Here is a 27015-nt window from a genome sequence, read left to right as displayed (position 1 = left end):
TATGTAATGTATTTAGGATATATTAGAGACTTCCGAGGGGGCCGATAATATTTCAAAATTAAGTTCTTTCATGCGTATAGAAGGGATATCAATCAAGCCGACCCTTTACTTATTACAAATATACGATCTTGAAAACTGAAAAATCTCATTCATCTTCCAATTTTGAATGACTTTACAAGACCTTGTGGAACTGGAAACCATTAATCAAAATCTCTTTTCATTTGACCTTTTGTAGCTATTAAAATTGGTCTGCTAATTAAAATTAGTATTTTTAAAGTTAACATAGTTTTTAGTTTAACAAAGTTTTCCATAAAATCGAAAAAGGCGAAATTTAGATTCCTAATTTTGTAACTTGCGCACTTAGACAATTTGGCAACGCGGAAATAAAAACTAGCAGACGGAACACCTAGTCACTCCTCTTTAGTTTTCCTCATATTTCACAAATATTTTGATCTATCAAGATCAGGACGCGTATGTTTATTTAGTTTCTTTACTTCTCTTTCGGCCCATATCCGGGCATTAAAGTTTGATTCATCTAACAAGCTCCATTATTTGATCGAACAACAACAAATTGCAATGATCACTACTTCGATAGTTGGATAGGCGAGAACGGTACGATCGACTGAAAGATATATACGATGTTGATGACAACACTTATGCTTGAATTTATTGGTGCGACAGATGAAATGAATCTCTGCAACACTTTTATTGTGTTCTAGAATCCTCTACAGTCAGTACTGCTAACCTGTCATGTGCAGGATGTCTTCTAAAACACAACCAGTTATTACTTGTAGGTCAACATAACCTTTTTTTTAAACACATCACTTTCTAAAAATAACTTTGAACATGATTGTAATGATAAGATTCTGGAGATACTCAGCTCTTCAGCACATTGGAATCAGCTACATCACAAGGTTTACCTCAAGAAACAGTAGAATGGAAAAGATCTTATGGGCGCCCACCAAGAGCAGTCACTTTAAGTGCTTCTTTTCAGCCCTTCAAGATTGACAATGATGTTTCTAAAGAACTACCAAAAGGTTTAAAAAAGCTTTCAGGAAGCCAAGTCCTTCATACATATTGGGTTGAATGTCCAGTAAGTATTAAGTCATTGTTTTTACTTTTTTTAAGCGAGCAGCTCTAAATTGTATTTGGTTCTTACAGGATGTTGATACATACAAAGCTAGTGTGCGAGAAAATATTCAAGCTTGGTTCACCCAAGTAAAACAAGTGGAATGTTCAGACTGGCTTATTATTTTAGTAGAAACTTCTGATTCCAAAAAGAGCAATAAAATTCTTCCTAGAACCACTGTGTTAGACAAGGTCAAAAATGACTTTGGAGGGAAAACAACTGAAAGGTGAGCAATTATTTCCAAGTGCTATTTATTTTGTTCAACATTTAATTTTCTTTTTTTTTAAATTTAGATGTCTATCAGTTGTTGATCCAGTGAAGGGAGAAACAAAGTCTTCAGAATCTTGGCAAACCTTTCTTTTCCGATTGAGACAGGCGTTAATGGCAGCATTTAGTCGGACGCTTTCGAAGTTTGAAGAAACGGTGCGCACCCAACGAGAACGGCGCAACGAACTGAATTGGAACTTTTGTAATTATTTCTTACTGCAGGTATGAATTTAGTAAACTTAAACCACAGTACTCGACTCAAAATAATTTTATCATTCAAAATTTAGGAAGAACTTGCATTCGCATTTGAAATGTTGGGGCTCTACGATGAAGCTTTGGTGCAGTATGATGAACTGGACGCTCTGTTCACCCAATTTGTCCTTAATTCTGCTGTTGGTGGTTAGTTAACCTTGATTTTATTAAGTTACTATGTTTTGTTTCTGTTAAAATTTGTGTCATCCTAAACTTTGTTTTGTAAAATAGATGCACCTGACTGGCTTCTGGCATTTCAGGCAACTCCCAATAACTGGTCCGGAGTCTGTCTCAATCCGAAAACCCCTTTTAATCTTGAATTACGTCAGAAAATTCAAGATCATAACATGTCTGTTATCGACTTTCGTAATTATCTGTTTGCTAGGCAGTCAGCACTTTTACTTATTTCTTCCAAACCAGCCGAGGTATTTCATTTCTTTTTTTGGTCTACTTTAATCGATCAAAAGTTGTGACATTTCTTTTCTATCTTAGGTTGCTCGGCGGTGTCTGTCTTATGTCCAGAGCTATATGTATGAACTGAAATTACTCAACGTCAGTACGGTCGACGGTGCAATCCCAACTTGGATTCTGCTGACATGTCTACAGGTTTTATCTACTTGTCAATCTCATGTAGGAGCTTCTGGCGCGTCCATGGAGTCTTTTGCACTTCTTTGGAATATGGCTAAAGATAAGCTATACGAATTGGGGCGTAAATGTGGTCTGCTTCCGGGCGCTTCTGTGGGCAGTGCTGAATTGCATTGCGTTGTTACTCTTTCATCGGGCATCACAGATTTCGGGGATGAATCAGCCGTCCGTCCCACTCCGGTTGACAAGCTAAAAGAGGCTCTTTCTTCTAGCCAAGCCTTTACCAGGCACTATTTGGTATTTCTAAATTTTATTCTTTTAGGCTTTTGATGGGAAATATATTAAAACTCGTTTACACTTGGAATTAGGAATTGAGTGAATTGGCAATGGGGACCTTTAAGCATTGCGGTCGACTGCGATCCGCTCGCTTGATTGGCCGAGATTTATCTCGTTTTTACCTTCAGCTCGATCAACCTCAAAAGTCAGTAAGTTTTTTACTGGATTTACTGCGAGGATATCAAGAGGAGAATTGGCCTCTTCTGAAAATTGATACCCACATTGAGCTTGCCGAAGTCTTTCTGAAAATAGGAGACCGAGTCAGGTACATTTTATTGATTAGGATACACTAGTTAGTATGTTACTACTAATATTGAAATCACTGGTTCAGGTTTATTGAAGCATCTGCGAATATTGCAGCCTATACCGGCTTGAATTCAGAGACGCGTATGAAGTACTTCAATCATTTGCTTCAATCCGCTCAAGGTTGGTTTTACTTTTGAATTTAATAAAGTTTTTTTTTCCTAAAGTATAAAATCTTTTTTCCGGTTTTCTGTAGACGAATATCGATCGATCAATTGTTCTTGCATGATTGATTTAGTCGATATGCGTGTAGATTTCGATACAAGTTTGGATGAGCCTTGTTCGGTTTTGTGCGATTCAACAGTCAGTGCAAACGTGGAAGTGATTAGTCACTTTCCGGGTCCTGTAAATTGCAGTGAGGTTACCGTAACAGTCAAAGCGGTTAAGAGTGCTGCAACTGATGGCAGCAAGTTGTCAAAATCCGGTGGGAAGAAATCGGTGACAGATAAACCCATTGAACCAGTTGCGAGTGAAAAACCGAACAGCTATGTATCGGCTAGAACAAAAAATCCTTCGTCAAATGATTATATACCGATCAAGGAGCAACTTCATCTTAAGCAAGATGGCAGTCTGAGCTCGGTCGCACTGGTATGTCCTAGTGCTCAACAGCTCCTAGGGTAAGTTACTTCGTTTATAGTGCCCTTATCGTTTTGTTTTGCAAGTCAATAATTTAATTCCAACATTTCTAGGCGTAAAGTGAGCCATGGACTTCTTCCAACGGAACTGTCCGTAACCAAGGAAGAATTCACGCATAAACTCAGTGTTCAAGATGTGACGATCTTACCTGGAGTCAACAAACTAACGCTGACGATGAAGGTCATTATTAATCAATCAATGTTTCCTTGATCTAAATTAACTTAGAATTTTGTTTTTATTAGGCTGATCATGAAGGCACTTATGTTGTTAGCCAGTTTGTGGCTTCTAGCCAAAAGCTAGAGTTCATACACAGTATAAATTGCCCTAAACTCAGCCTTACTGTTGTTGAGGTGATGCCATCTGTTACGGTCATCAAATCTCGCGATGATCTTTTGGCTGGAACTGAACAAGAAGTTGAATTGGTGATTCGAACTGGAAGCACGGCTTTTCAAAATGTATATATTTCATCATCATCGCACTTTTTACTGTTCAAATTTGCAATCGTGATTTTTATGTTTTAGGAGAAAACTCTTCGACTGTGTTCATCACGGGGACTGACGATTCATTTGCCCAACACTGACACTCCTTTTCAGCGTGAAGTTGACCTGGTCTTGCGTCCTATAGCCGCTTTTGAAACTGTCACGTTTCCGTTAAAGATTATGGCAGATCTCGGCTTCACCTCATCCAAAGAAGCGACTTTTGTCGAACATAAAGTAACTTCAATTATTAAATTTCACTCCGTTTCATGTTGGAACATTTTCTGATTTGTTTTTAGTTGTCGGTTCATTGTCCGTGGCTTTCTAAAACTCCACCTCTATTGGATCTGCCTCTGAACGTATACGCTCCTTTTACCGTTCAGTACAAGCTTCACACTGCCTACACCAAAAAGTTTGTCAATATCCATGTTCAAGGTAACAAGTGCGGCAAACATGCCATTTTTTAAGGTCGACTAATCTGGTCTAATTGCAGGTTTGACTCCATCGAGCCGGGCCTTTGAGTTTCAAAATCCGAATGTACTTCTACCTGATTCGACGTACAAAAATTCGGCTCTTTCTAAATTGGAGTGGAAGAATCTCAACGGCAGCTCTCAATCACTAGTATTACCTTATTCCTTAGTTATTTATTTTATCCTGAAAATATGAGATGACATAATTGTTTCTATCTGCAGAAAATATCTCAAGAGCAACCAGCAAATTATCTGTGGGAGTTGTGTGGTGCTCCTGTTCAGTATGAAATGCCATTATTAAAGGCCGAGTTCTCGGTCGATTATCGTCTCGATGGTAGCGTAGATTGGAAAAAATTCTCTTTCAATTTTGACATTACCGACTACGCTGTAAGCAAATAGTTTATTAACGTGTGGATTTTACTTACTAATTTGCTTCTTTTTTTCCTATGAAGACCCTGTTTACGGTCCGTTCACGTGTTGAACCAGTAAAAGGAAATGATTTCCTTCGAGCTGGATCACTCTGTCACATGACATTGACAGTAAGTGATGTATTACAACATGCTTCGTCAGCAGCACTCATGTATGAAGTTCTAGCTGATCAGGCGCTATGGGCTGTCTGTGGACGGACTGCAGGTACACTAAAAATCAATAATCTGACTTAAATAATTTAGATGATTAAAATCTCTTTGAATAGGTGTATTTTCTATGGAAGGATCATCGAAACATTCCGTTACGCTGGATGTGATGCCACTGGTTTGCGGCTTTCTACCTCTTCCGGCTGTTAGATTGTCGAGGTACATTCCGGCCGAACAAAAACCCAAAGGTACGAAAGGTATAATTTAGTGAAAGAATTTATTTTTGAAGTTATCCTCACGTCGTCACAGATGGTAATCGAAAACCCGATCTTGCTGCAGCTTCACTTCCTCGATTGGAGCCGTTCAGCGCAGGACAAGTTTATAATTGGAGCAAGGCACAACAAGTTCATGTACTTGCGGCACCATCTAATAATGGTCCTACAAGCCTCGATACTTCCACTTCTTGAAATATGAATATTTTGGTTGCGAATGGCAAATCTCAAGTCAAATTGGGTGTTTGTATCCATGACGTGATTGTGTAAAATAAAACCTTATTAGAATTACTTTCAAATTTTTGAAATTTTTTTCTATTTTTTCAACACTATGTATAGTTTCAACAGTTGAGAAATAACCTAGTTTCAATTTCATTTGTTTACTTTTTTTACCACTAGAGATGGATGTTTAATATGTAAGGTTTGAATTAAGTAATTGTACAAATGAATGTTGGGATCCCATTGTATTGAGTAGCCTTTCTTTATAACCAACACAAATTAATTTATTTGGCTGGGGCAGAAGTCTTGCTAGCTCCCACAGTGGGCTTGGCTCCAGTGCGGGCTTGGAAGGCAATCTTCCTGGGTCCTTCACGGAATCCATTGCTAAACAGGAAAATGGTCTTGTGTTAGAACAGTATACAAGAAGAATATACATGATACTTGAAGACTCAATTTAAAACTGTAGTACAGGCTACTATCAAACACTGGTCATAATAAGACTCAAGGGTTAGCGAAACCTCTCAATTTACTTTTGCACATTTAAGTTAAATACCATGGTCACAAAAATTTGAACATGGTATGAGAATGTGCAGTGAACAACACATGCTTAAGTTCGAGTATGCTTACCGGAACTTGATCCGCACGATCTTAAGATGACGCATACGGCCGGTACCAGTGGTCTTCCTCCTCTTGGCCTTAACCGACCAGTTGACTGTAATAAACCAGGGAAACATTTTAGACTTAGCTACTTTACAATAGAGAAAATAACTTACAGTGACGCAGACGTTTAGCGGGATAGCCACATTGAGCACATCTCGACTTTTGGATGTGATAAGAAGAACGACCACAACGTCTGCACAACGTGTGGGTTTTGTTGTGCCTTTTTCCGAAGCTTGAGGTACCCTTCGTCTGTAATACATTAACAAAGAAAAGGTTTAGTGACGGGAATGGCAAAAACACACAATCGAGTCCGGTCTGTCAAGTGTTGAAGAAACACGAGAAATTTACAAGTTTCACTAGTTCACACAGAGCAGTTGATTCTACAATTAATCAATTACACGTCACATTGAACTAAAAGTTCAAACAGATTACGATTTGGACAAGTTTTCTAATGGATGAAGAGAGATAAATAAATGAAACCCGGAACCATACCATGGCGATGAGATGGACTCAAGCAGCTAAGTGGACGACGATAGAAACTTCCTTCTGAAAAGAAAGACTACCGACAATAGTTAGAAGAGGCTTCACTACTTTTTACTGAAAAACGCCATATTTCTAAAAAGATTTTAGATGTGCGGATCATTTTTATATTTTTAAAAGGTTTTCTATGTTATTTAATTATCAATAAATCAATCATTTATATTAAAATAATTCAAACTAAATTTTTAAAAATTCCGTTAAAGTAATTTCAATTGCTTTCAATAAGGATTTCGTGGCACTTCAAGTCAACTCAAATGAAAGATAAGAAAAACATTCAAGTTGTATATTTTATAGCTACTCGAAAAATAAAAGTATTCTTGCGTGTTTTTATTTCTCTCTTTGAAAGAGCGAACGGTCATTGCAATATTATATCAGAGATTTAATCAAAATACCTTTACCTGTTTATGTGCTTGTTTAGTTTCCCGATAGGGATTTATCGGCAAACGACCCTGTCTCCTCCCACCCACCACCCCACCCCACCCGACCCCACTCTACCCACCTCCTACTCCGACTGTGGGACGACGTCTCTTTCTTCTACGGCTCGATAGCTGTTTTCGGGGTTTTTCACTCGATTTCTCTCTGGGAGGTGGCGCTGTTCCTCTCGGAGAGATAGGGAAACGATTTTCGTTTGGGGGGTTCCATTGTTCTTTTATGCGATTTGCGGGGGTTTTCGTCACGGTATTCAAATTGCGACCATCTTGTAGAGGGGATGCTTTTACATTGCAACGTCGTGATCCCGCTTTGATTGAGATAAAGGGGTTGGTGTGATTTAAATGTAAAAAAGAATCGCTTATTTTTAGTTAGTTTTTCTCCCGACAGGTGGTTCTGACGCCAATCCATAATTCAAGGCCGACGAACTTCAACGCGGCCTTGGATTGGATTCAAAAACAAAACAAAAACAAAACAAGGCTGGCTGCTAATCAATCAACTGAACCAAGGCAAGTTTAAAGCAAAATGTAGTCAAATTTTAAATAATGTAGGGAGTATAATCCTTTGATTGTAAATTATTTTCCCTACTACGTAAAGCTGGTACAATAGCCGTACGGTTTTTTATATACCGAAAAGCATTCATTCATCATGGAGTCCAGGTATAATTAAATTCTGTTGGTCTCTTATTGAAATAAAATTGTCCTTACTTAACGAAATTCAACTTTGGATATATCAAAGGATGATTTACGATGTGATGGTAGAACAATGCTGGATTACCACCCTATAATTCTTGAAACTACATTAGTTTCCAATGCCAGTGGATCGGCAAGGCTGAGACTTGCAAACTCATCAACATCTGGAAAATGAAATTTGCAAATTCCTACAAAGATCCTATGCTTCAGGTGATACAATTAATTTATCTCAACTTTCTTTATTGACACGACAGCAACATTGGGTCTTGTATGTTGACATATTGATATAGCTGATGTGATATTTCCACCAGTCCTGATGTATCAACACTGGTGCAGAGTCTACGACAAGCCATGGCCCTTGAAGCTAAATTCCAACCAAAGCTTCAACTTCTGTCAACACTCAACAGCCAGCAATACAGGAGTAAGTATTCTGTAATGCTTCTTCTATTGAGAATACAAACTAATTTGTAATTTGTTGTTTGTGTTTTAGGAAAGCGGTGAAATTATGTGTGCAATGAGGGATGAAGCTGCTCATGTTCTTCGCTGCATGAAAGTCTGGTATGATCTTCCTTATGCAGTTCTTCTGGATGCTCTCAACATGATGGACTGGTTCATGAGCCGCATGAAAGCACTCCTAAACACCTCTCATGCATAGCAATCAGCTCCTTCCATCTAGCAGCTTGCCAATGGATGGAGACGATTAAACAGAACAACATTGAGGTATCTTCCATTCAGAGTCCATTGTAGGTATGTTGACAGTTTTAATTGGCTAGTATTCAGGTTGTCTAATAAATTTTAATTAATAGATTGTTCCTGAACCTCAATATCTGGTAACGATATCTTAATGTAAATGTACCGCCGGAGACATCAACCGGATGGAAAAAATTGTCGAAGCCAAGTTAGCTTGTCTACCCCAAGAAGAACCGGTCACGACCTTAACATTCCTCAACCTGTATCACTCACTTCTCTCGACGACTTTACCTGCCACTCTTCAGCAAGACCTTCTTATTCTTTCATGCAAGCAGGAGACCATTTGCTGTGACGCAAAATAATGCTGCCTTTCCCTCATCTCTTTTGGCTTTCGTCCTACTGTTTGTCGAAATGAAGTGTCACCAGCCGGCCATCGAGGTTATTATCAGAGACGTTTTACTAGAACTTCAGCGACTTGTTCAGGTATTTAGTGGTTGTGCTTGTTTGTTGATTCCAATTTTGTAAGCTGATATTTTACCTCTAGGTCAAAGATGACTAGTTGAAGGAGGGTATAGAATGGTCACTTCGGCAATGGCACCTTACGATGGCTATGCCCAAAGCAATCCGTCTCATCGTCAACGACTTACCTGGAAGTTGTCCTTTTTCTACTATTTCTTTGCCTTCTAAACCATTTATAATAAGTTTTGCCTTTAGTAAAGCAAAATGCCTAGCTTTTTCTAGTCCTATACCACTTACTTGTTGAGCCTGTGTAAATTCGGGTCTCAGTGATATATGATTACCACTCTTAACAAGAAAACTAGATATTTCTTTAGTCACTACATCAGAAGTTTCTCCAAGTGTGCGGTCGAAAATTTTAGTCAAAATTCCCTTCATAGATAAGAGAAATAGAGCCGTAATTTCATCCTATAAACGTTCAATTAATCTATCAAAAATCTTATCTTGTTTAGGGTGGTTATTAACCTTATATGTTATTTATATAAATTTAAATACTATAAATAATGGTTCGAAATTAACTGAAAAAAGCAACAAGACTTCTGTAATTTTACGTAATTTCGATGTTACGTCATGACGTCATACGTCGAGTATGACTTGATAACCACCCGAATCAGTAAGTATCGGCTTTGACCTATTCATGAACTTATATAGCCCACAATTATAAAAGCAAAATCTCCTGTCCTATTTACAAGAAATGCTTGAGTTGCCGCTTTATTTGCCGTTTCTTTTTATACCAAAAGCACTTTAATTCAGACAAGGGGCGATGGTAAAGAAATTATATAGTCAACCTAGGTTACGAAGAGATAAGTAAAGGTGAACTCTTGGAAGATTTATATAATCGCTTAAATGTTATTTCTCTAAAAGTTCCATCTTTAAGAATATCATAGCTGATGTCTTACAACTGTCAATTTTCCTAACAGCAGTAATCATTTTAATACCAGAAAAGCTGCAGCATTTTCATTTTGGTGTTGGAACTACTAGGAAATGGTTTCCAATCTGAAAGTGAAAACTTAGTATTAGACTATTTATTTCAAATTTAAAGTTTTAACCTACAAAACCTTCATCAAAGTCAGTACACAAGGAATGTTCTCTGTGTTTAGTCTCTTGGTATCATAAGGATCATCTGAGAGCTCCACATCAGGTTGATATCCGTCCATGGTTGCTATTTTAATAGATGGAATTTGTGTTGCAAAAAAAGAGCCGATTTCTCAGCCAATGACACTGCATCATAAGAGTTCCCTCCACATTCAAGAATCTATTTTAATGCCATTAAAATGTTTCATGAGAATTTGTTGATTGGTGGAAATATCACATCAGCTATACCAATATGTCAACATACAAGACCCAACATTGCTGTCGACTGTCGTGTCAATAAAGAAAGTTGTCACCCCATACTTTCGAGTCAAACTCGCGCGTAGGTTTTTAATTTTTTGGGCGGATTCATTTCGGTTAGCAATTTTTTTTCCCGTTCATATTGTTATGAGGCTTTTTTTTATCCCTACAAAACGATTAATCGAACAAAAACATCGAACCCAAAGCTAAAAAGACACCAACTCCGCAAAAAAAAACCCTATCGGGAAACTCGCGCGCGAAGCAAGGGATCGGCATTGTTTTTACCTCAATTACCCGCAAAACTTGAAATCTTACATCTCATTAACAATAATTAAATTAAGATCGCATGGCGACTATGACGACTGCGATAATTTTTTAATGACAAGAATTTGTCATTTGAAATTCGGTGAATTTTCTCATATAGATTCTTACAAACTTCAATCAATGTAAGAACTAAGAAGTAGGACGAACCGAAGGAGTACAAAAATCTTGAAGTCAAACTCGTTCGATTTCTTTTGCACTTCTAGCTTCTGCTATCTAGCGGTAAAGTTGATAACTTACAACCATATGCTTTTCCATTCGATCGGAAAGTCCGTTCTTATTGACCGCAACATAATGCCGATCCCTTGCTTCGCGCGCGAGTTTCCCGATAGGGTGTTTTTTTCACGGGGTTTAGGTTTTTTGGGGGGAATTTGGCAATATTTCCACCAATCAACAATTTCTCATGAAACATTTTCCACCAATCAACAATTTCTCATGAATCATTTTAATGGCATTAAAATAGATCATGAATGTGGAGAGAACCCTTATGATGCAGTGTCATTGGCTGAGAAATTGGCCCTTTATGCAACACAAATTCCATCTATTAAAATATCAACCATGGACGGATATCAACATGAACTGGAGGTATTTAATAACACTCATACTCAGGCTCATCGTTGTCGAAAAGCACTTGGAGGAGGAATGCGGCAGGCGGGTATTTTGGCCGCAGCCGGAATTTTGTCACTTACAAAGGGACCTACCAGGGTAGCTCAAGATCATATTTTCACCAAACAATTGGCTGTTACTGCGCAAGAGGTTTGAAAAAGCGTTGTGGAAGTTGATCGAGATATCGTAGAGACGAATATGGTTATGCTAAAAGTCGAGCCCATATCAGGTGCTACCCCTAATTCAATTGTGAAAAGATTTGCTGAATCTACTGAAAAGGAAGTTCACGGGATCGGTCAAGATATTCGTTGGCTTGCTTACCCGATGACTGAAACGAACATCATAATTGTTGTTCACTGCAGTAACACACCTGAAGACATCAATCTCGCTCAAGACAAATAAGGGTATGTTTTTGATGAAATCAATCAAAGTAACGCTGTATAAGTAAACTGGAAGCTTCATAAGTGCTTTATTCCATGTAACGATAATTACAAACGTAGTATTGTTGTAGATTTGGGAATTGGTGGAAGAGCTGTTCTTTTGTTTGTATCAGCCGTTACTCGTCTTCTATTCATGTGTAAAAAATGAATACATTGTTATTTACCATTTCGTAGTTGACGTTATGAAATCATGCGTTTAATAGCGCCTTTTTTAAAACTACCTTAAGTCATGTCGCATATCTAATTAGGTTTTTTTCCCCCAAGAAGCCAAGCACTTCCACTAGTGGTTAGATATTATACATAAATACAAAGCTCGAGCTACGAATTCAAGCAAAACGTAACACGGCGTACAAATGCAGGGAAATTTGATTAACTGCTTGGACGTGTTTATTTAATCTTTGCTAGTAAAAAAAAAGAGAGGCCAACACCCAAGCAAAAAAAGCAAGCCAGCAGTTACACACGCACGTTACGATATTGATTGGTTTCAAACCTTCTCCGAAAAATGCTTCATCGTCGCTCTCAAACGTGTTATCGGGCACCTTGTAAAGGCGGATGACGGGCTTGTTAGGATCGTTCACCAACAAATATTTGCCATCCTCTTCCTTCATACACAAATCATTAATCCAACGGAGAATGCCCCAAGCATTGTCGATGTTAAGGTTGATTTGTGATGCGAAATCTGACGGGTGGAACTGCTGTGTTCCAAGGATTACACGACGCGATGTATCTCGTATGTGTATACGGGAAACATATCTGAAGCAAACAATATTAGTTACAATAATGTTCAAAGGACAACAGGAGCCTCCACATACCCGAATTTAATCCAATCAGAGTTGGCGAGCAGAGCTTGCACAGTCCATTTTGCTAGCTTGCATGCATTATTCAGCTCGTTGGCCTGAACAGCACCTCGCTGAGTGTCCAGTTTCTGGCGCCATTCGACTTCACCAGACAACTTGAAGTACAAAATCATTTTAAATACACAGTTTCATTACGAACAGTAAATATGCATACCCTTGAGTCCCATTCATTAAGAGCTTTGATGTTGATAAATTGGTTATCACCAGCCGATCCAACGGTGACAGCGTCATGTTCGCAACGTGCCACCAGGACACCACCTCCTGAAAACTTAGTATTAGACTATTTATTTCAAATTTAATGTTTTAACCTACAAACCTTCATCAAAGTCAGTACACTAGGAATGTTCTCTGTGTTTAGTCTCTTGGTATCATAAGGATCATCTGAGAGCTCCAGTTCATGTTGATATCCGTCCATGGTTGCTATTTTAATGGAATTTGGGTTGCATAAAGAGCCGATTTCTCAGCCAATGACAGTGCATCATAAGGGTTCACTCCACATTCAAGAATCTATTTTAATGCCATTAAAATATGTTATGATAAATTGTTGATCGGTAGTAATATCACATCAGCTATGTCAATATGTCAAAATACATGACCCAACATTGCTGTCGTGTCAATAAAGAAAGTTGAGATAAATTAATTGTATCACCTGAAGCATAGGATCTTTGTAGGAATTTGCAAATTTCATTTTCCAGATGTTGATGAGTTTGCAAGTCTCAGCCTTGCCGATCCACTGGCATTGGAAACTAATGTAGTTTCAAGAATTATAGGGTGATAATCCAGCATTGTTCTACCATCACATCGTAAATCATCCTTTAATATTTCCAAATTTGAATCCGTTAAGTAAGGACAATTTATTTCAATAAGAGACCAACAGAATTTAATTATACCTGGACTCCATGATGACTGAATGCTTTTCGGTATATAAAAAACCGTACTGCTATTGTACCAGCTTTACGTAGTAGGGAAAATAATTTACAATCAAAGGATTATAAGCCTACATTATTTAAAATTTGACTATACATTTTTCTTTAAACTTGCCTTGATTCAGTTGATTGATTAGCAGCCAGCCTTGTTTTGTTTTTGAATAGCAGCCTTGTTTTGTTTTTGAATTTCCCGATAGGGATTTATCGGCAAACGACCCTGTCTCCTCCCACCCACCACCCCACCCCACCCGACCCCACTCTACCCACCTCCTACTCCGACTGTGCGACGACGTCTCTTTCTTCTACGGCTCGATAGCTGTTTTCGGGGTTTTTTACTCGATTTCTCTCTGGGAGGTGGCGCTGTTCCTCTCGGAGAGATAGGGAAACGATTTTCGTTTGGGGGGTTCCAGTGTTCTTTTATGCGATTTGCGGTGGTTTTCGTCACGGTATTCAAATTGCGACCGTCTTGTAGAGGGGATGCTTTTACATTGCAACGTCGTGATCCCGCTTTGATTGAGATAATGGGGTCGTTGTGATTTAAATGTAAAAAATAATCGCTTATTTTTAGTTAGTTTTTCTCCCGACAGGTGGTTCTGGCGCCAATCCATAATTCAAGGCCGTCGAACTTCAACGCGGCCTTGGATTGGATTCAAAAACAAAACAAAAACAAAACAAGGCTGGCTGCTAATCAATCAAATCAACTGAATCAAGGCAAGTTTAAAGCAAAATGTAGTCAAATTTTAAATAATGTAGGTAGTATAATCCTTTGATTGTAAATTATTTTCCCTACTACGTAAAGCTGGTACAATAGCCGTACGGTTTTTTATATACCGTAAAGCATTCATTCATCATGGAGTCCAGGTATAAATAATTAAATTCTGTTGGTCTCTTATTGAAATAAAATTGTCCTTACTTAACGAAATTCAACTTTGGATATATCAATGGATGATTTACGATGTGATGGTAGAACAATGCTGGATTATCACCCTATAATTCTTGAAACTACATTAGTTTCCAATGCCAGTGGATCGGCAAGGCTGAGACTTGCAAACTCATCAACATCTGGAAAATGAAATTTGCAAATTCCTACAAAGATCCTATGCTTCAGGTGATACTTAATTAATTTATGTCAACTTTCTTTATTGACACGACAGCAATGTTGGGTCATGTATGTTGACATATTGATATAGCTGATGTGATATTTCCACCAATCAACAATTTCTCATGAAACATTTTAATGGTATTAAAAAAGATCATGAATCAATGTGGAGGGAACCCTTATGATGCAGTGTCATTGGCTGAGAAATCGGCCCTTTATGCAACACAAATTCCATCTATTAAAAAAGCAACCATGGACGGATATCAACATGAACTGGAGCTCTCAGATGATCCTTATGATACCAAGAGACTAAACACAGAGAACATTCCTTGTGTACTGACTTTGATGAAGGTTTGTAGGTTAAAACTTTGAATTTGAAATAAATAGTCTAATACTAAGTTTTCAGGAGGTGGTGTCCTGGTGGCACGTTGCGAACATGACGCTGTCACCGTTGGATCGGCTGGTGATAACCAATTTATCAACATCAAAGCTCTTAATGAATGGGACTCAAGGGTATGCATATTTACTGTTCGTAATGAAACTGTGTCTTTAAAATAATTTTGTACTTCAAGTTGTCTGGTGAAGTCGAATGGCGCCAGAAACTGGACACTCAGCGAGGTGCTGTTCAGGCCAACGAGCTGAAGAATAATGCATGCAAGCTAGCAAAATGGACTGTGCAAGCTCTGCTCGCCAACTCTGATTGGATTAAATTCGGGTATGTGAAGGCTCCTGTTGTCCTTCGAACATTATTGTAACTAATATTGTTTGCTTCAGATATGTTTCACGTATGCACTTACGAGATACATCGCGTCGTGTAATCCTTGGAACACAGCAGTTCCACCTGTCAGATTTCGCATCGCAAATCAACCTTAATATCGACAATGCTTGGGGCATTCTCCGTTGGATTAATGATTTGTGTATGAAGGAAGAGGATGGCAAATATTTGTTGGTGAAGTATCCTAACAAGCCCGTCATCCGCCTTTACAAGGTGCCCGATAACACGTTTGAGAGCGACGATGAAGCATTTTTCGGAGAAGGAGAAGGTTTGAAACCAATCAATATCGTAACGTGCGTGTGTAACTGCTGGCTTACTTTTATTGCTTGGGTGTTGGCCTCTCTTTTTTTTTACTAGCAAAGATTAAATAAACACGTCCAAGCAGTTAATCAAATTTCCCTACATTTGTACGCCGTGTTACGTTTTGCTTGAATTCGAAGCTCGAGCTTTGTATTTATGTATAATATCTAACCACTAGTGGAAGTGCTTGGCTTCTTGGGGGAAAAAAACCTAATTAGATATGCGACATGACTTAAGGTAGTTTTAAAAAAGGCGCTATAAAACGCATGATTTCATAACGACAACTACGAAATGGTAAATAACAATGTATTCATTTTTTACACATGAATAGAAGACGAGTAACGGCTGATACAAACAAAAGAACAGCTCTTCCACTAATTCCCCAATCTACACTTAATACTACGTTTGTAATGATCGTTACATGGAATAAAGCACTTATGAAGCTTCCAGTTTACTTATACAGCGTTACTTTGATTGATTTCATCAAAAACATACCCTTATTTGTCTTGAGCGAGATTGATGTCTTCAGGTGGGTTACTGCAGTGAACAACAATTATGATGTTCGTTTCAGTCATCGGGTAAGCAAGCCAACGAATATCTTGACCGATCCCGTGAACTTCCTTTTCAGTAGATTCAGCAAATCTTTTCACAATTGAATTAGGGGTAGCACCTGATATGGGCTCGACTTTTAGCATAACCATATTCGTCTCTACGGTATATCGATCAACTTCCACAACGCTTTTTCCAACCTCTTGCGCAGTAACAGCCAATTGACCAATTGTTTGGTGAAAATATGATCTTGAGCTACCCTGGTAGGTCCCTTTGAAAGTGACAAAATTCCGGCTGCGGCCAAAATACCCGCCTGCCGCATTCCTCCTCCAAGTGCTTTTCGACAACGATGAGCCTGAGTATGAGTGTTATTGAATACCTCCAGTTCATGTTGATATCCATCCATGGTTGATATTTTAATAGATGGAATTTATGTTGCATAAAGGGCCGATTTCACAGCAAATGACACTGCATCATAAGGGTTCTCTCCACATTCATGATCTATTTTAATGCCATTAAAATGATTCATGAGAAATTGTTGATTGGTGGAAAAATGAGAAATTGATGATTGGTGGAAATATTGACAAATTCCCCCAAAAAAACCTAAACCCCGTGAAAAAAACACCCTATCGGGAAACTCGCGCGCGAAGCAAGGGATCGGCATTCCAATCCAAGGCCGCGTTGAAGTTCGTCGGCCTTGAATTATGGATTGGCGTCAGAACCACCTGTCGGGAGAAAAACTAACTAAAAATAAGCGATTCTTTTTTACATTTAAATCACACCAACCCCTTTATCTCAATCAAAGCGGGATCACGACGTTGCAATGTAAAAGCATCCCCTCTACAAGATGGTCGCAATTTGAATACCGTGACGAAAACCCCCACAAATCGCATAAAAGAACAATGGAACCCCCCAAACGAAAATAGTTTCCCTATCTCTCCGAGAGGAACAGCGCCACCTCCCAGAGAGAAATCGAGTAAAAAACCCCGAAAACAGCTATCGAGCCGTAGAAGAAAGAGACGTCGTCCCACAGTCGGAGTAGGAGGTGGGTAGAGTGGGGTCGGGTGGGGTGGGGTGGTGGGTGGGAGGAGACAGGGTCGTTTGCCGATAAATCCCTATCGGGAAATTCCACCCAACCATGTATTCTATTTTGATAAGGAGAAAATAAGCAAACGATTTAAAAATACATTTGTCAACGTGACTCTACGCTTTAAAGAAATTTTCCAAATGTCAACTGTATCTAATTCAACCGTAAGAAGAAAAAAGGTGGTTCTAAATCGAAAATGATGACGTTCCTTGGCAAATTATGTGCAACATACTCTACCGGCATTTGCATCTGTCGTAAAACTGAACTGAGCCAAAAAATATATGTCTATTTCCACTCTTAAAAAGGTTGCTCAATTGATGATAAGAGGCTCAATATAAGAGTTGATTTAAATCCTGGTTATTCTTATTTTTCAACAACGTTAAACCGTAATAAAAGCAGGAAGCGAATTTTTCCCGATTACCACAAAAAGGCAAACCGGTTCATTGGAGTGTCGCGTGACAGCTGATGAACTTTGCTTGGTACTCAAGTGGATTTTGACCAGAATTGATAAGATAGAGACGAAAGTAAAAAAGACGAATGAATAGACAGTTGACCACTGAATCAGCAGGGATGGCAAAACTAGCGATTGTCGATATCATGTCATATTGAAATGAGAAACCCGAGTCAAACATTTTATCCCCGGGGAATCAAACAGTCGCCACGACTGTTAAACATTGCCCTTTAGTCATCAAATCACACAGTCGAAAGTTCGTTTTTTTTTCATTGATGACACCCGATCGTTTCCCAAAAATTTGCATATGAATATGAACGACCGCTGGAAGTGGTGACATCCAGGCGAAATGGAAATTTTTACAAGTGGTCAATGGGAGAAAGAAACCCAATGGATTGCAACATGAAAATCCAACGGAAATTCCCTGATTTGCATTTCGTTATTTTCTGCGAACAAATAGCCACCGCAGTTGTGGCCTGTTTCCGATTTTTTTTTCTATACTTTCAATTCAAAATGGCCGGGTCTTGGACTAGGTACGCACTCTATTGGTTGGCGGTGCGACAGGAAGCTCCTCCCCTTTTGCAAGTTTCTCTATTTCACCAACCCCCTCAGCAGACATACAATCAGTCTAACCGGCACGGCCTAGCGAAGTAGACATTTCTGTACCGCTCTCAAACCCTTTACCAGCTCTTTTTTTTAACCACCACCATCACTGAACTTTTTGAGGGGAAACAACTCAGTGATCAGAGAAATTGCAGAGAAAAATTTTCACTTCTGATCTATCATCTGGAGCTTATACTGCTACCCTTATGGAGAAGGATAATAACGAAAACCACCATCAAGAACACTATTTCGAAGGCGTGGAGAAGCTTTTGGAAGTCTGGTTCACTCGGAAAGATGGCGCTATCCAACATTGCGATCTTCGCAAAGTCCCCAGGTTAGTTGTTTAGTCAAGTGTTTTTTTTCTTCTTCTCTGTTTTGGACCAGAGGCAAACTAGTCCTTTTGGTGCCAGGGCGAAAATGCTATGAATAGATGCCTGTTTGAAGCTATACGGAAGGCGAGTAGAGTGCCAAGACATATTGAAAAGGCCGGCTAAAAAATGTTCATTTTGTTTACCAACCAACTGAGTGTGTTAAAAATGTTCATTGGCGAGAGTTATCTTGTCTATCTTGCCAATCTCATCTTTTTTTTCCCAATTCACCCTGCGGTCTTTTGTCTCCATTCCTTTCCGGTTGGCGACCTCGTAAAAAAATATTTCACCAATCAGCAAGAGTTTAAAGGTCCCCCGTCTGGGATGGTTTCATTTTTCGTCTGTTGCCATGGGTTTTGTTGTCCTTTTTTTTTTCTTCTAGAAGCCGATCGAACCTCCCTTCCACTCCCCCTTTTTTTCTAAACGTCAAAGAAAGAAAATCCAGCCGATTACAAAGTAGTCTAGCCATCATATAATAACCGCTCAAAGGTCTAAAACTTGTACCGACTGCTTTGGCTAGGGGTTGGATTTGCATATCACGTGGGCTATAGTAGAGTTGACTCGATATCAGCTATGGAGGAGCACGTGATTTCCTTTGTTCGACAGCGAGCGAAATGTATTAAATCATTTACAACGTCAGGAAATAGTCTTCCAATGCCGTGACCTTGATCTAGACCTAAAGACGTTTAACTTGTGTCCATAAAGCCATTTCCCCTCTCCAAAACAACATCAGTAGGCAATCCCTTGGCCTGAATTATATGGGACTCTGCTGGTTGTCCTTGGAAGTTTCCTAGACTGGACTGTGCAACCTTTATTTTTGTGTGACGATTCTGGGTGACTTGAACCGAGGCTATTGCACCATTCAGACGTAGTAGTAGCAGAGGTTTTTCCTTTCAAATTGCATCACAGTGAAAACAACAACACATTGTTGGCATTTCATTTTCACGTCCAGCTAAAATCAATGGTCGACCGCACTGCCCCGAGTCTGCGCATTGGCAGCTCTAACTTTTCTAGAATCTATTGACAAACCTGTCGTATAATACAAAAAAGGAGGAGAGTATAATAAGATTGCATTCAATAATAAGCGCCGACTTGCTTATTTGTATCGTTCCCTTTTGGCCGTCTACCAATTGAGAGGGGAGGGTATCAGCTGTTTCCAATGTTTATTTTATGTTCTATTTTTGTTTTTGTGAAAAGAGTTGAAAACATTGTATAATTGTGTACAATGTAAGACATTCTATGAATGAGCTCGAGCGGAAATGATTGCCCTAGGTTCCAATCGAATTCAGTCTTGCATAATATCATTCTTATCCCGTTATCCGCAATGTATCAAAGTAACCTAGATAAGAACAGTAGTATCAGTTATCAGGCACAGGAAGTATAGTTGAATTGAATATAATCAAATATACTCCGCGATATTATGTTGTGTTCGTTAGTGCAATAAGAGCTGGCGTCGTTTTGCGTCATTGACAGTCGGCAGGGTTGGCTGTGTGCCGGATGTTGATGACGAATGGTTCCGCTGATGAGGAGCAATCGAATATAAATAGAACGAAAAAAAATCGAAACTTTTTTGGCAAAAGATTTCCCTTTGAATAGGGCGTGTTCGACCTTGGTGCAATGTTTGACACGTAGCTTAATTATCTTTAATTTCATTTCTTACAGGGAAAAATGGGTGAGTATGCTCAAGATCGTTCGCTGTGAGATCATCAGCATGACACGTAACGATACTATCGACGCTTACGTGCTCAGGTAAAATAGGATTATATTTCTGAAAATTGAATATTTCAGCTCAACCCACGGCTTTTCTTTGGTTTCTGCACAGTGAGAGCAGCATGTTCGTTTCGAAACGTCGAATCATCTTGAAGACCTGTGGTACTACCACCCCACTGCTCTGCTTGAAATCTCTGCTTTACCTCGTCCAACGTTACGCCGGTTACGACGAGGTTCAGGTATACATTCGTTTTGTTTTCTGATCTCATTTTCAATCCAAGGATTAACGGACATTTTGTTTTTTTCTTAGGATTTGTTCTACTCGCGCAAAAATTACAAGCGCCCGGAATTGCAGCAGGAACCGCACCGCACTTTCGCGGACGAGGCCGCCTTACTGGATGCCATGTTTCACGGTGAGTGGCCCCTGGATGAAATGATTCGACACAATTTTTCCATGAACAGCTCGGGGTTTAGAATTTCGATTCGTGCGAATCTGGGTTATTTTTTCGTGCGAGTCGATTTTTGCCTAGACTATTGATCGCACGCGTAGGTTCCAACCGCGTCGATTGCGCGATTGCGCGTGCACACACGCATGAGTGTCTCCTCGCGTCAGCAAACTCGGTCGTATCGACCTGATCTTGAAACATGAGCAAACTGACTTTTAAAAAATTTATACGTGGAATGAAGAATGGAAATTGCAAACAGCCAGCTAGTTTTTATCGTTTCCCCAATGCCAGAATTCTTTTGGGGTTGTTTGAATAGAATTCGCCGCATGTCAGCAAGAAAGGCAGGAAAGAGGGCGAGGACTATTGATGTTGTTTGGCATTCGCTCAACTCGTCTAACCGGATCGATACTACATCTGAATTGGGATTAACAAAAGCGATATATGTCGTGATTGTCCTTAAAATTTGTGTCGGACGTGATAGAGTTGGAGAACATTTTTCCATTTGTTTCTGCAACTTTTATTCATGACCTCATTTGTTGTTTTTCTCAAATGCAGATGGTGCGGCCTATTGTTTGGGAGCGGTGAATCGCGATTGCTGGTACTTGTATACACTCAACCCGTACGCCTCTCCGGCCGGTCACTCACTGAGTGCCCTGCTGGCCGGCGCTGCCGATGGCGACGATGGATTCGGAGCCTCGGATGGCGAGGAGGGGACTGACGGAAGCAGCAGTGATGGCGGCTGCGATGGGATCGAAGATAGTGGTAGCGATGGAGCTGATAGCAGCGATGATAGCTTGGATTTGCGTACCATGAATCTGTCGGGTCTTAACAAGAGGAATGTCTCCCAACGCTATTCCATCAGTTTGGGAGGTGGACGTGGTTCAAGCACTTCGGAAGCGGATCAAACTCTAGAGATCATGATGAGTGATTTGGATCCGGAAGTCATGAAAAATTTCACCAAGCAATTCTCCGCCAACGCGGCTGAAGCTACGCAGGTATTTTTTCATTTTATAATATTTCCAGTGCTCAGTAGTTTAATTGATTATATTTTTCTAGAAATCGGGTATCGACAAGATTCTACCCAATGTAACCATTGATGATTATTTGTTTGATCCTTGTGGCTACTCGATGAACGGTGTTCTGAAAAACGTTGGTTTTTCTTGGGTTTTTAATTTAGAAAAAATTAATTTGACCTTTGTTTTATCGACTTATCAGGGCGAATATATGACCATCCACATTACTCCGGAAGCCAAGTTTTCTTACGTTAGTTTTGAGAGCAATATCCCGCAATCATCTTACATGGACGTGATTGCCCGCGTTCTCGAAACTTTCCGCCCTGGCAAGTTTATCGTCACTTCATTCGCAAACAAGGTATTTTAGTAAATCAGATTTGTGGTATGTTTTCAAGTCTAAACATTGCTTTGGACATTGGCAGGCATCGGTGGTGGAAGATACGCACAAAGATTTATTGAACGCCGACATTTTGAGTGAATTTAAGCGTCGTGACATTCAGTACTGCCATCTCAAGAACTACGACCTGACCTACGCTCTTTATTCCAAATTTCCCAGCTGAGTTTGGCGGGAACCCAGACCCCATGGATCTGGGTGCATCTCCCATATCGCCTCGGAAATCCTTCTCCCTTTCCTTTTCCCCTCTCCCTTTCTTCTTTGCTTCTTTTTCTTCTTTTGTCTTCTGTCATCTTTGGCGTCACCCTCATCTTTCAATGCCGCGTCGCTTCGTACTCCTCCTACTACTTCACGTCGCGCGGTTCGTTTCGGGGTGAATGGACGATTCCAGTTATTCAGCTATACGGTCAAGACGCTCATCGTGGTTCTCCATCAAGAGAAGGATCAACTCTATCGTTTGGTTCTGCCCTCAGATTTGGTTCTCTTTTGCTGGTGGCGCACCAAGATCTCCTAATGTCGACTTCAATGTACTATTATTAAACCGAGTAGTGATTTTATAAGAGCATACGGTGGGTAAAAAGATGTCATACATTTTATGATTATCTACATTGAGAGTCGCATATGAGGGTGACTTGGCAGTTAAACCGGCCGATTATACACCAAACCGACAGCCACCATCTTTTCCACTTTTCAACGACGGCAAAAATTAGGTGGATCTAACCGAAAGAGAATTCAAAACGCCAATATTACAATACGTGGTAGCGTCTTTTTTGCTTGCCTGTTACTTACACTCTGTTTTTACACACCCCCCTCTCTTACACCCAAACCCCCCCTCCTCCAACCCATATCTTCTGATGAAGACAATTTAAAAAATCTTCCGAGGCGAAAACGGAAGATGTATTCGGATCGATTTGTTGACGACTTGGCTCTTTGTTACACCCGATATTTATATCTTTTGGTGTTTTTCATCATAATCCCTTTGATTTACGAAATTATGCAAATGTCATGAGAAGAAATACTGTTGGCCTTTTACATGTAGTAATGATTACGGGCCTCATATTTTGTTGGATGATGTTACATTTCATATTACTTTTCCAATCTAGGTTTTCTCGCTCTCAGCAGCGTATCTACCTTTTTCAATTTTTTACCTTATCCATGAAATATTCAATACGAGGTTTTGGTTGTACCTTACAAAAACTGAATGCATTATGTATTGCGTGTTCAGAAATAAAATACACTCTTCAATCACAAATTGGTTATTTATTATCCAAAATCATTGGTTCGGTTGTTTAATAACCTCCTTACCTTGGCGTTTAACAAATTTCTTGCTAACCACCTTGCCTGTTCTGGATCTTGGATTGAACCCTCTCTTTTGCCTTGCTCGATCATTTTGTACAATCTTGGTGTGGATCTCTTCTTTGACCGTGTTTTTAAGACCGTCAAGAGCTTTACGGAACTGTTCTTCGTAAGTTTCAAACTCTTCGACTTGCATATCCAGCGGTGTCACGTTCTTCTTTTCAGCCATCGCCAATAGTTTGTTGAATCCATGCATCTATAATCAAACAGTTTATTAGATTGTGTGAAACACCTTTAAAATATTTACGTTTACCTCAGAATCCATCAATATTGTAATGGCAGTTCCAGGTCTTCCAGCACGGGCTGCCCGACCTGCTCTGTGGATGTAGTTCTTGACATATTTAGGAGAATCGTACGAAATAACGCAGTCCACAACACCCAAATCCATACCACGAGAAACTGCGTCAGTACACACCAGCCTACAAGATAAAAAGTTGTTTAAATAAATATAATATTGAGTTACTATCGAATGTAAATCTTACAAGTCAATTTTGCCGGTGGAAAAATCTTTAAGGAGTTTATCACGAGGAGCTTTCGATATTTCGGATGAACATTCGGCCACTTTGAGGTCTCCAAACTGTTTCAAAAGTTCACAAAGCCGATGGGTAGCTGAGCGTGAATTTGTGAAACAGAGTGCCGAATGATATTTGAATTTTTTCAGCAAACAATACACAGCGAGTGGTTTCAGCATGGGTGGGCATTTGAAGAAGTGTTCCGTTAACTCAGCTGGTGTCGTGAATTTTCCGACAAAGTGATGCGATTGGATAGTGTTGTCTGTAGATTCAGCTGATTCAGTCGACACAACTGAAGTAAATAACTTTGGCTGAAACAGACCGAGCCGAGTCAGTTTTTCAGGGTCCTGCGAAAGAGTGGCTGAAAAGAGCAGCTTCTGAACGTATTTTTCCCATGGTCGACTCAATTTTTGCGCAACTAAATTCTCGGAAGACAAGCCAATAGCTTTTTCAACATGAAACAACCAATCATTGTGCTCTTCTTCCATAATCCTGTAACAGGAAATAATTACACTTGTTACGCTGTTCAAAACTCTCACGTTTATGATTATGTTTTACCTGTCAGCCTCGTCAATGATGAGATACCGCAAAGATTTTAACGAGAACCCAGGAGTTCTTTGAAGATGATCAACTAATCGCCCAGGAGTACAAACGACAATATCCGGTTTGGTAAGATACTGTCCAGCTTTGCCTTTTCGAACCTGGAAAGATAAAAGAATGTTAAAAATACATTGAGACAGAAAAGCACTGTTCACAATCAAACCAGTAATTGCTGTTCGTCATAAAATGACGCTTGTCCAGAAATCAACGCTACTTGCAGATTAGTACCAGCGCAGAAAGATAAGTAGACTCGATAGACCTGAACTGCCAGATCGTGAACAGGTAGCACAGCTAGACAACGCAATCTACGGACGCTTTGCCTCCATAAAGCCTTGGACCAACATAGCAAAATATAACAAATGTATCGAATTATTCAATTTGAAAAAAATAAAAACGCATACCTGGATTGTTGGCAAGACAAACGCTAATGTTTTACCGCTTCCTGTAGGAGCCGAAACACACATGTCACAAGGTCTGAAAAGTTGCTGCTGGGATTCCAATAACCAGGGAATGACTTGCTGTTGGACTGAAAATAACCACAATTGAATAATAACGTCACCACACTGAATAACCAAAATAATTACCTGGAAAAAAGAACCCGATTTTGTTTCTATTTAGAGCATCATGGAGAAACTTGTCAAGTCCATTTAGCTCTTTAATTGGCATCTTATTTTTGCTCAAGTCACATGATATTACTGAAGGTTTGGCAAGCCATGTGGGCAAAACTCTGAAAACTTTATTATTTTTATTGCCTTTGAATTCTTCCAAAATAGTAAAGCCAGTTCCAGCAGGCTCTTCTTCTTTTTTTGCTGGTTCAACACTTACTGATGGATCTTCCTCTTCTACATCATTTGCAATGCAGCTTTCATCTTTCTTGAGCTTTGGTCCAGTCTTCTTCTTCTTTTTCTTCTTGGGTGATGGTTCTTGGCATTCAGCATTGTCAGCATTAATTTCCTCAAGTGATGGCAGTTCAACTCCTTCTGGCAAAGTTTTCACCTTTTTCTTCTTAATCCTTTTCGGTTTGATGTCGGTTTCATTTTCATTGAGGACTGGGTTTGCAACAGCTTCATTATTGCAATCTACTTCTGTTTTATTTTCCTTATCCTTGTCTGCTGTCACTTCAGCGTGAACAAGATCACATTCCTTGGCAATCTCTGTCTCTGATGCCAAATGTTTTCTCTTCTTTTTCTTGACTTGTTCATTGTTTATCTGATCATTTTTAAAAATTTTGAAATTGCAATCATTGGAATTAAGTTTTTACTTTTGGACATTTGGTAACTTACACTCTTTTCAGCTTCTATGTGACCATTTTGAAACGATTCTTGTGGCGGTTTTCGATTCTTTCGCGCATTTAATCGAGCTAAAATCCTAGCTTCTCTTTCGGATAGACCGATCTCACTGTTGGAAGAGATATTTAATGTCAACAATTGACTTTAAACGAAAATTAGGGTAAATCAAAAATGTATTACACAACTGACCTGTTTTCTAAATTGGAGTACATGTTTTGTTTAAATTTCGTAATCACTCAGTGAAAAACGGACATTAGAGAAATGTTGAAAACTCAAAAAACAGACTGCCAGTTGCCACCTTCATGCACGTGTGTGTAGCAGACGACTTAAAAATCGACACAGCTAGTGATGACAGCTAACGGTAAAATTAGAAACTTCTAGTTATAAACTTTGTTTTCTTTTTTTTTTTTTAATTTCACGCGCGTAGAAGTGTCGTCTGCAAAATTTCGAAAAAGTCAGAGACCAAAATTCAAGATTTTTATTGTTATAGATTTATTTGTTTTTGATAACCGTCATACCCCATGCTGTTTAAGTTTTAGCGGGTAAATAAAACTAAGAATACAAATAGAATAATTGTGGGAGCTATAGAAGAGTTAATCCTGTTCCAAATTTGTGAAATGTTATAGAGGTTTTTCCATTTGGTTCGTGTAAGTAGAGGGAAAAGTCGTGCGGCTAGTCGACTAGTGCGCACCATGGCGGGGGATAGCCGAAACTTGCTGCAGACTTTGCTTGATCCAAACGATAGTCACCGTAAGGCCATGTACTGTAACCTGTCAGGCTGTCAGCAGCAAAAGTGAAACCTGTTTTTTTTCTTAAGTGTTTAAAATGACAAAAGGTTTTTGTTTCATATGTTCAACTTATGAAACAAAAATAGATCGCCGAAGTTTTTTCAAAGTGCCAGAATGCAACATTAACAGTAATTCAATTGAGAAAG

At 39.3% G+C, this 27015-nt stretch overlaps 6 protein-coding genes and 3 long non-coding RNA genes across 15 annotated transcripts; 4 read left to right on the top strand and 5 right to left on the bottom strand.

Annotated features, from left to right (window-relative positions):
* The first annotated feature begins 384 nt into the window (after positions 1-384).
* LOC124189786 (trafficking protein particle complex subunit 10-like) lies at positions 385-5592 on the top strand. Its single transcript, XM_046582255.1, has 20 exons — positions 385-612; positions 682-790; positions 864-1093; positions 1162-1355; positions 1423-1618; positions 1684-1795; positions 1880-2073; positions 2141-2530; positions 2602-2834; positions 2901-2995; positions 3069-3489; positions 3562-3688; positions 3751-3963; positions 4030-4221; positions 4284-4419; positions 4478-4605; positions 4677-4841; positions 4907-5087; positions 5149-5277; positions 5339-5592. Exons 2-20 carry the CDS (start codon positions 751-753, stop codon positions 5494-5496), a joined length of 3534 nt encoding a protein of 1177 aa, XP_046438211.1. The 5' UTR covers positions 385-612; positions 682-750; the 3' UTR covers positions 5497-5592.
* Positions 5593-5750: 158 nt separating this feature from the next.
* LOC124189787 (probable 60S ribosomal protein L37-A) lies at positions 5751-6815 on the bottom strand. Its single transcript, XM_046582256.1, has 4 exons — positions 6673-6815; positions 6294-6429; positions 6148-6232; positions 5751-5904 (listed from the first exon to the last, which is right to left on the bottom strand). The coding sequence occupies exons 1-4, from the start codon at positions 6673-6675 to the stop codon at positions 5805-5807; spliced, it is 324 nt and encodes a 107-aa protein (XP_046438212.1). The 5' UTR covers positions 6676-6815; the 3' UTR covers positions 5751-5804.
* A 380-nt stretch (positions 6816-7195) lies between these two features.
* Positions 7196-9349, top strand: LOC124189976. Of its 5 annotated transcripts, none has more exons than XR_006872741.1 (7): positions 7196-7478; positions 7540-7808; positions 7888-8051; positions 8153-8262; positions 8332-8588; positions 8648-9014; positions 9076-9349. It is a non-coding gene; the product is annotated as an uncharacterized LOC124189976 (long non-coding RNA). The 5 variants fall into 5 exon arrangements; XR_006872743.1 differs by having other exon boundaries at positions 7201-7676; positions 7747-7808; XR_006872742.1 differs by having other exon boundaries at positions 7201-7696; positions 7747-7808.
* A 527-nt stretch (positions 9350-9876) lies between these two features.
* Positions 9877-10248, bottom strand: LOC124189978. The gene is made up of 2 exons (XR_006872746.1): positions 10106-10248; positions 9877-10043 (listed from the first exon to the last, which is right to left on the bottom strand). It is a non-coding gene; the product is annotated as an uncharacterized LOC124189978 (long non-coding RNA).
* A 1123-nt stretch (positions 10249-11371) lies between these two features.
* On the bottom strand, positions 11372-13632 carry LOC124189977. 2 transcript variants are annotated; one of them, XR_006872745.1, is made up of 7 exons: positions 13494-13632; positions 13253-13416; positions 12920-13110; positions 12758-12864; positions 12559-12698; positions 12237-12499; positions 11372-11873 (listed from the first exon to the last, which is right to left on the bottom strand). It is a non-coding gene; the product is annotated as an uncharacterized LOC124189977 (long non-coding RNA). The 2 variants fall into 2 exon arrangements; XR_006872744.1 differs by lacking the exon at positions 11372-11873 and having other exon boundaries at positions 12116-12499; positions 13494-13628.
* An 838-nt stretch (positions 13633-14470) lies between these two features.
* LOC124190334 (eukaryotic translation initiation factor 3 subunit D-like) lies at positions 14471-15792 on the top strand. The gene is made up of 5 exons (XM_046582959.1): positions 14471-14492; positions 14935-14979; positions 15035-15141; positions 15201-15343; positions 15403-15792. Exons 1-5 carry the CDS (start codon positions 14471-14473, stop codon positions 15758-15760), a joined length of 675 nt encoding a protein of 224 aa, XP_046438915.1. The 3' UTR covers positions 15761-15792.
* A 408-nt stretch (positions 15793-16200) lies between these two features.
* On the bottom strand, positions 16201-16658 carry LOC124190333 (uncharacterized protein R102.4-like). The gene is made up of 2 exons (XM_046582958.1): positions 16453-16658; positions 16201-16345 (listed from the first exon to the last, which is right to left on the bottom strand). The coding sequence occupies exons 1-2, from the start codon at positions 16656-16658 to the stop codon at positions 16201-16203; spliced, it is 351 nt and encodes a 116-aa protein (XP_046438914.1).
* Positions 16659-18406: 1748 nt separating this feature from the next.
* LOC124189972 (S-adenosylmethionine decarboxylase proenzyme-like) lies at positions 18407-23576 on the top strand. Of its 2 annotated transcripts, XM_046582486.1 has the most exons (8): positions 18408-18727; positions 20424-20510; positions 20584-20710; positions 20782-20884; positions 21473-21912; positions 21974-22066; positions 22133-22288; positions 22353-23576. In XM_046582486.1, the coding sequence occupies exons 1-8, from the start codon at positions 18600-18602 to the stop codon at positions 22488-22490; spliced, it is 1272 nt and encodes a 423-aa protein (XP_046438442.1). In that variant the 5' UTR covers positions 18408-18599; the 3' UTR covers positions 22491-23576. The 2 variants fall into 2 exon arrangements, with proteins under 2 accessions (XP_046438441.1, XP_046438442.1); XM_046582485.1 differs by having other exon boundaries at positions 18407-18727; positions 21974-22288.
* Positions 23509-26429, bottom strand: LOC124189969 (ATP-dependent RNA helicase DDX51-like). The gene is made up of 9 exons (XM_046582479.1): positions 26271-26429; positions 26076-26190; positions 25377-26001; positions 25194-25318; positions 24956-25123; positions 24751-24893; positions 24163-24684; positions 23934-24099; positions 23509-23876 (listed from the first exon to the last, which is right to left on the bottom strand). The coding sequence occupies exons 1-9, from the start codon at positions 26291-26293 to the stop codon at positions 23598-23600; spliced, it is 2166 nt and encodes a 721-aa protein (XP_046438435.1). The 5' UTR covers positions 26294-26429; the 3' UTR covers positions 23509-23597.
* Between the last annotated feature and the right edge of the window lie 586 nt (positions 26430-27015).

Source organism: Daphnia pulex, chromosome 3 (genome assembly GCF_021134715.1).
Source record: "Daphnia pulex isolate KAP4 chromosome 3, ASM2113471v1".
NCBI classification, from domain to species: domain Eukaryota; kingdom Metazoa; phylum Arthropoda; class Branchiopoda; order Diplostraca; family Daphniidae; genus Daphnia; species Daphnia pulex.
The sequence above is the reverse complement of the archived record's forward strand: the minus strand, read 5'-3'. Positions and strand labels throughout refer to the sequence as shown.

Coding starts and splice junctions, on each gene's coding strand:
- LOC124189786 (XM_046582255.1), top strand. CDS start 751: ATGTGCAGGATGTCTTCTAAAACACAACCAGTTATTACTT. Junction 4,606..4,676: donor ACGGCAGCTCTCAATCACTA/GTATTACCTTAT, acceptor TTCTATCTGCAG/AAAATATCTCAAGAGCAACC. Junction 5,278..5,338: donor GGCCGAACAAAAACCCAAAG/GTACGAAAGGTA, acceptor ACGTCGTCACAG/ATGGTAATCGAAAACCCGAT.
- LOC124189787 (XM_046582256.1), bottom strand. Junction 6,233..6,293: donor CGCTAAACGTCTGCGTCACT/GTAAGTTATTTT, acceptor GGTTTATTACAG/TCAACTGGTCGGTTAAGGCC. Junction 5,905..6,147: donor ATCGTGCGGATCAAGTTCCG/GTAAGCATACTC, acceptor TTTCCTGTTTAG/CAATGGATTCCGTGAAGGAC.
- LOC124190334 (XM_046582959.1), top strand. CDS start 14,471: ATGGATGATTTACGATGTGATG. Junction 14,980..15,034: donor GTGTACTGACTTTGATGAAG/GTTTGTAGGTTA, acceptor CTAAGTTTTCAG/GAGGTGGTGTCCTGGTGGCA. Junction 15,344..15,402: donor TCTGATTGGATTAAATTCGG/GTATGTGAAGGC, acceptor TGTTTGCTTCAG/ATATGTTTCACGTATGCACT.
- LOC124190333 (XM_046582958.1), bottom strand. CDS start 16,658: ATGGATGGATATCAACATGAACTGGAGGTATTCAATAACACTCATACT. Junction 16,346..16,452: donor TGGCTGTTACTGCGCAAGAG/GTTGGAAAAAGC, acceptor AATTGTGAAAAG/ATTTGCTGAATCTACTGAAA.
- LOC124189972 (XM_046582485.1), top strand. CDS start 18,600: ATGGAGAAGGATAATAACGAAAACCACCATCAAGAACACTATTTCGAA. Junction 20,885..21,472: donor ACTGGATGCCATGTTTCACG/GTGAGTGGCCCC, acceptor TCTCAAATGCAG/ATGGTGCGGCCTATTGTTTG. Junction 21,913..21,973: donor ACGCGGCTGAAGCTACGCAG/GTATTTTTTCAT, acceptor ATATTTTTCTAG/AAATCGGGTATCGACAAGAT.
- LOC124189969 (XM_046582479.1), bottom strand. CDS start 26,293: ATGTACTCCAATTTAGAAAACAG. Junction 25,319..25,376: donor AATCGGGTTCTTTTTTCCAG/GTAATTATTTTG, acceptor GGTTATTTTCAG/TCCAACAGCAAGTCATTCCC. Junction 24,685..24,750: donor ATCATTGACGAGGCTGACAG/GTAAAACATAAT, acceptor TTCCTGTTACAG/GATTATGGAAGAAGAGCACA.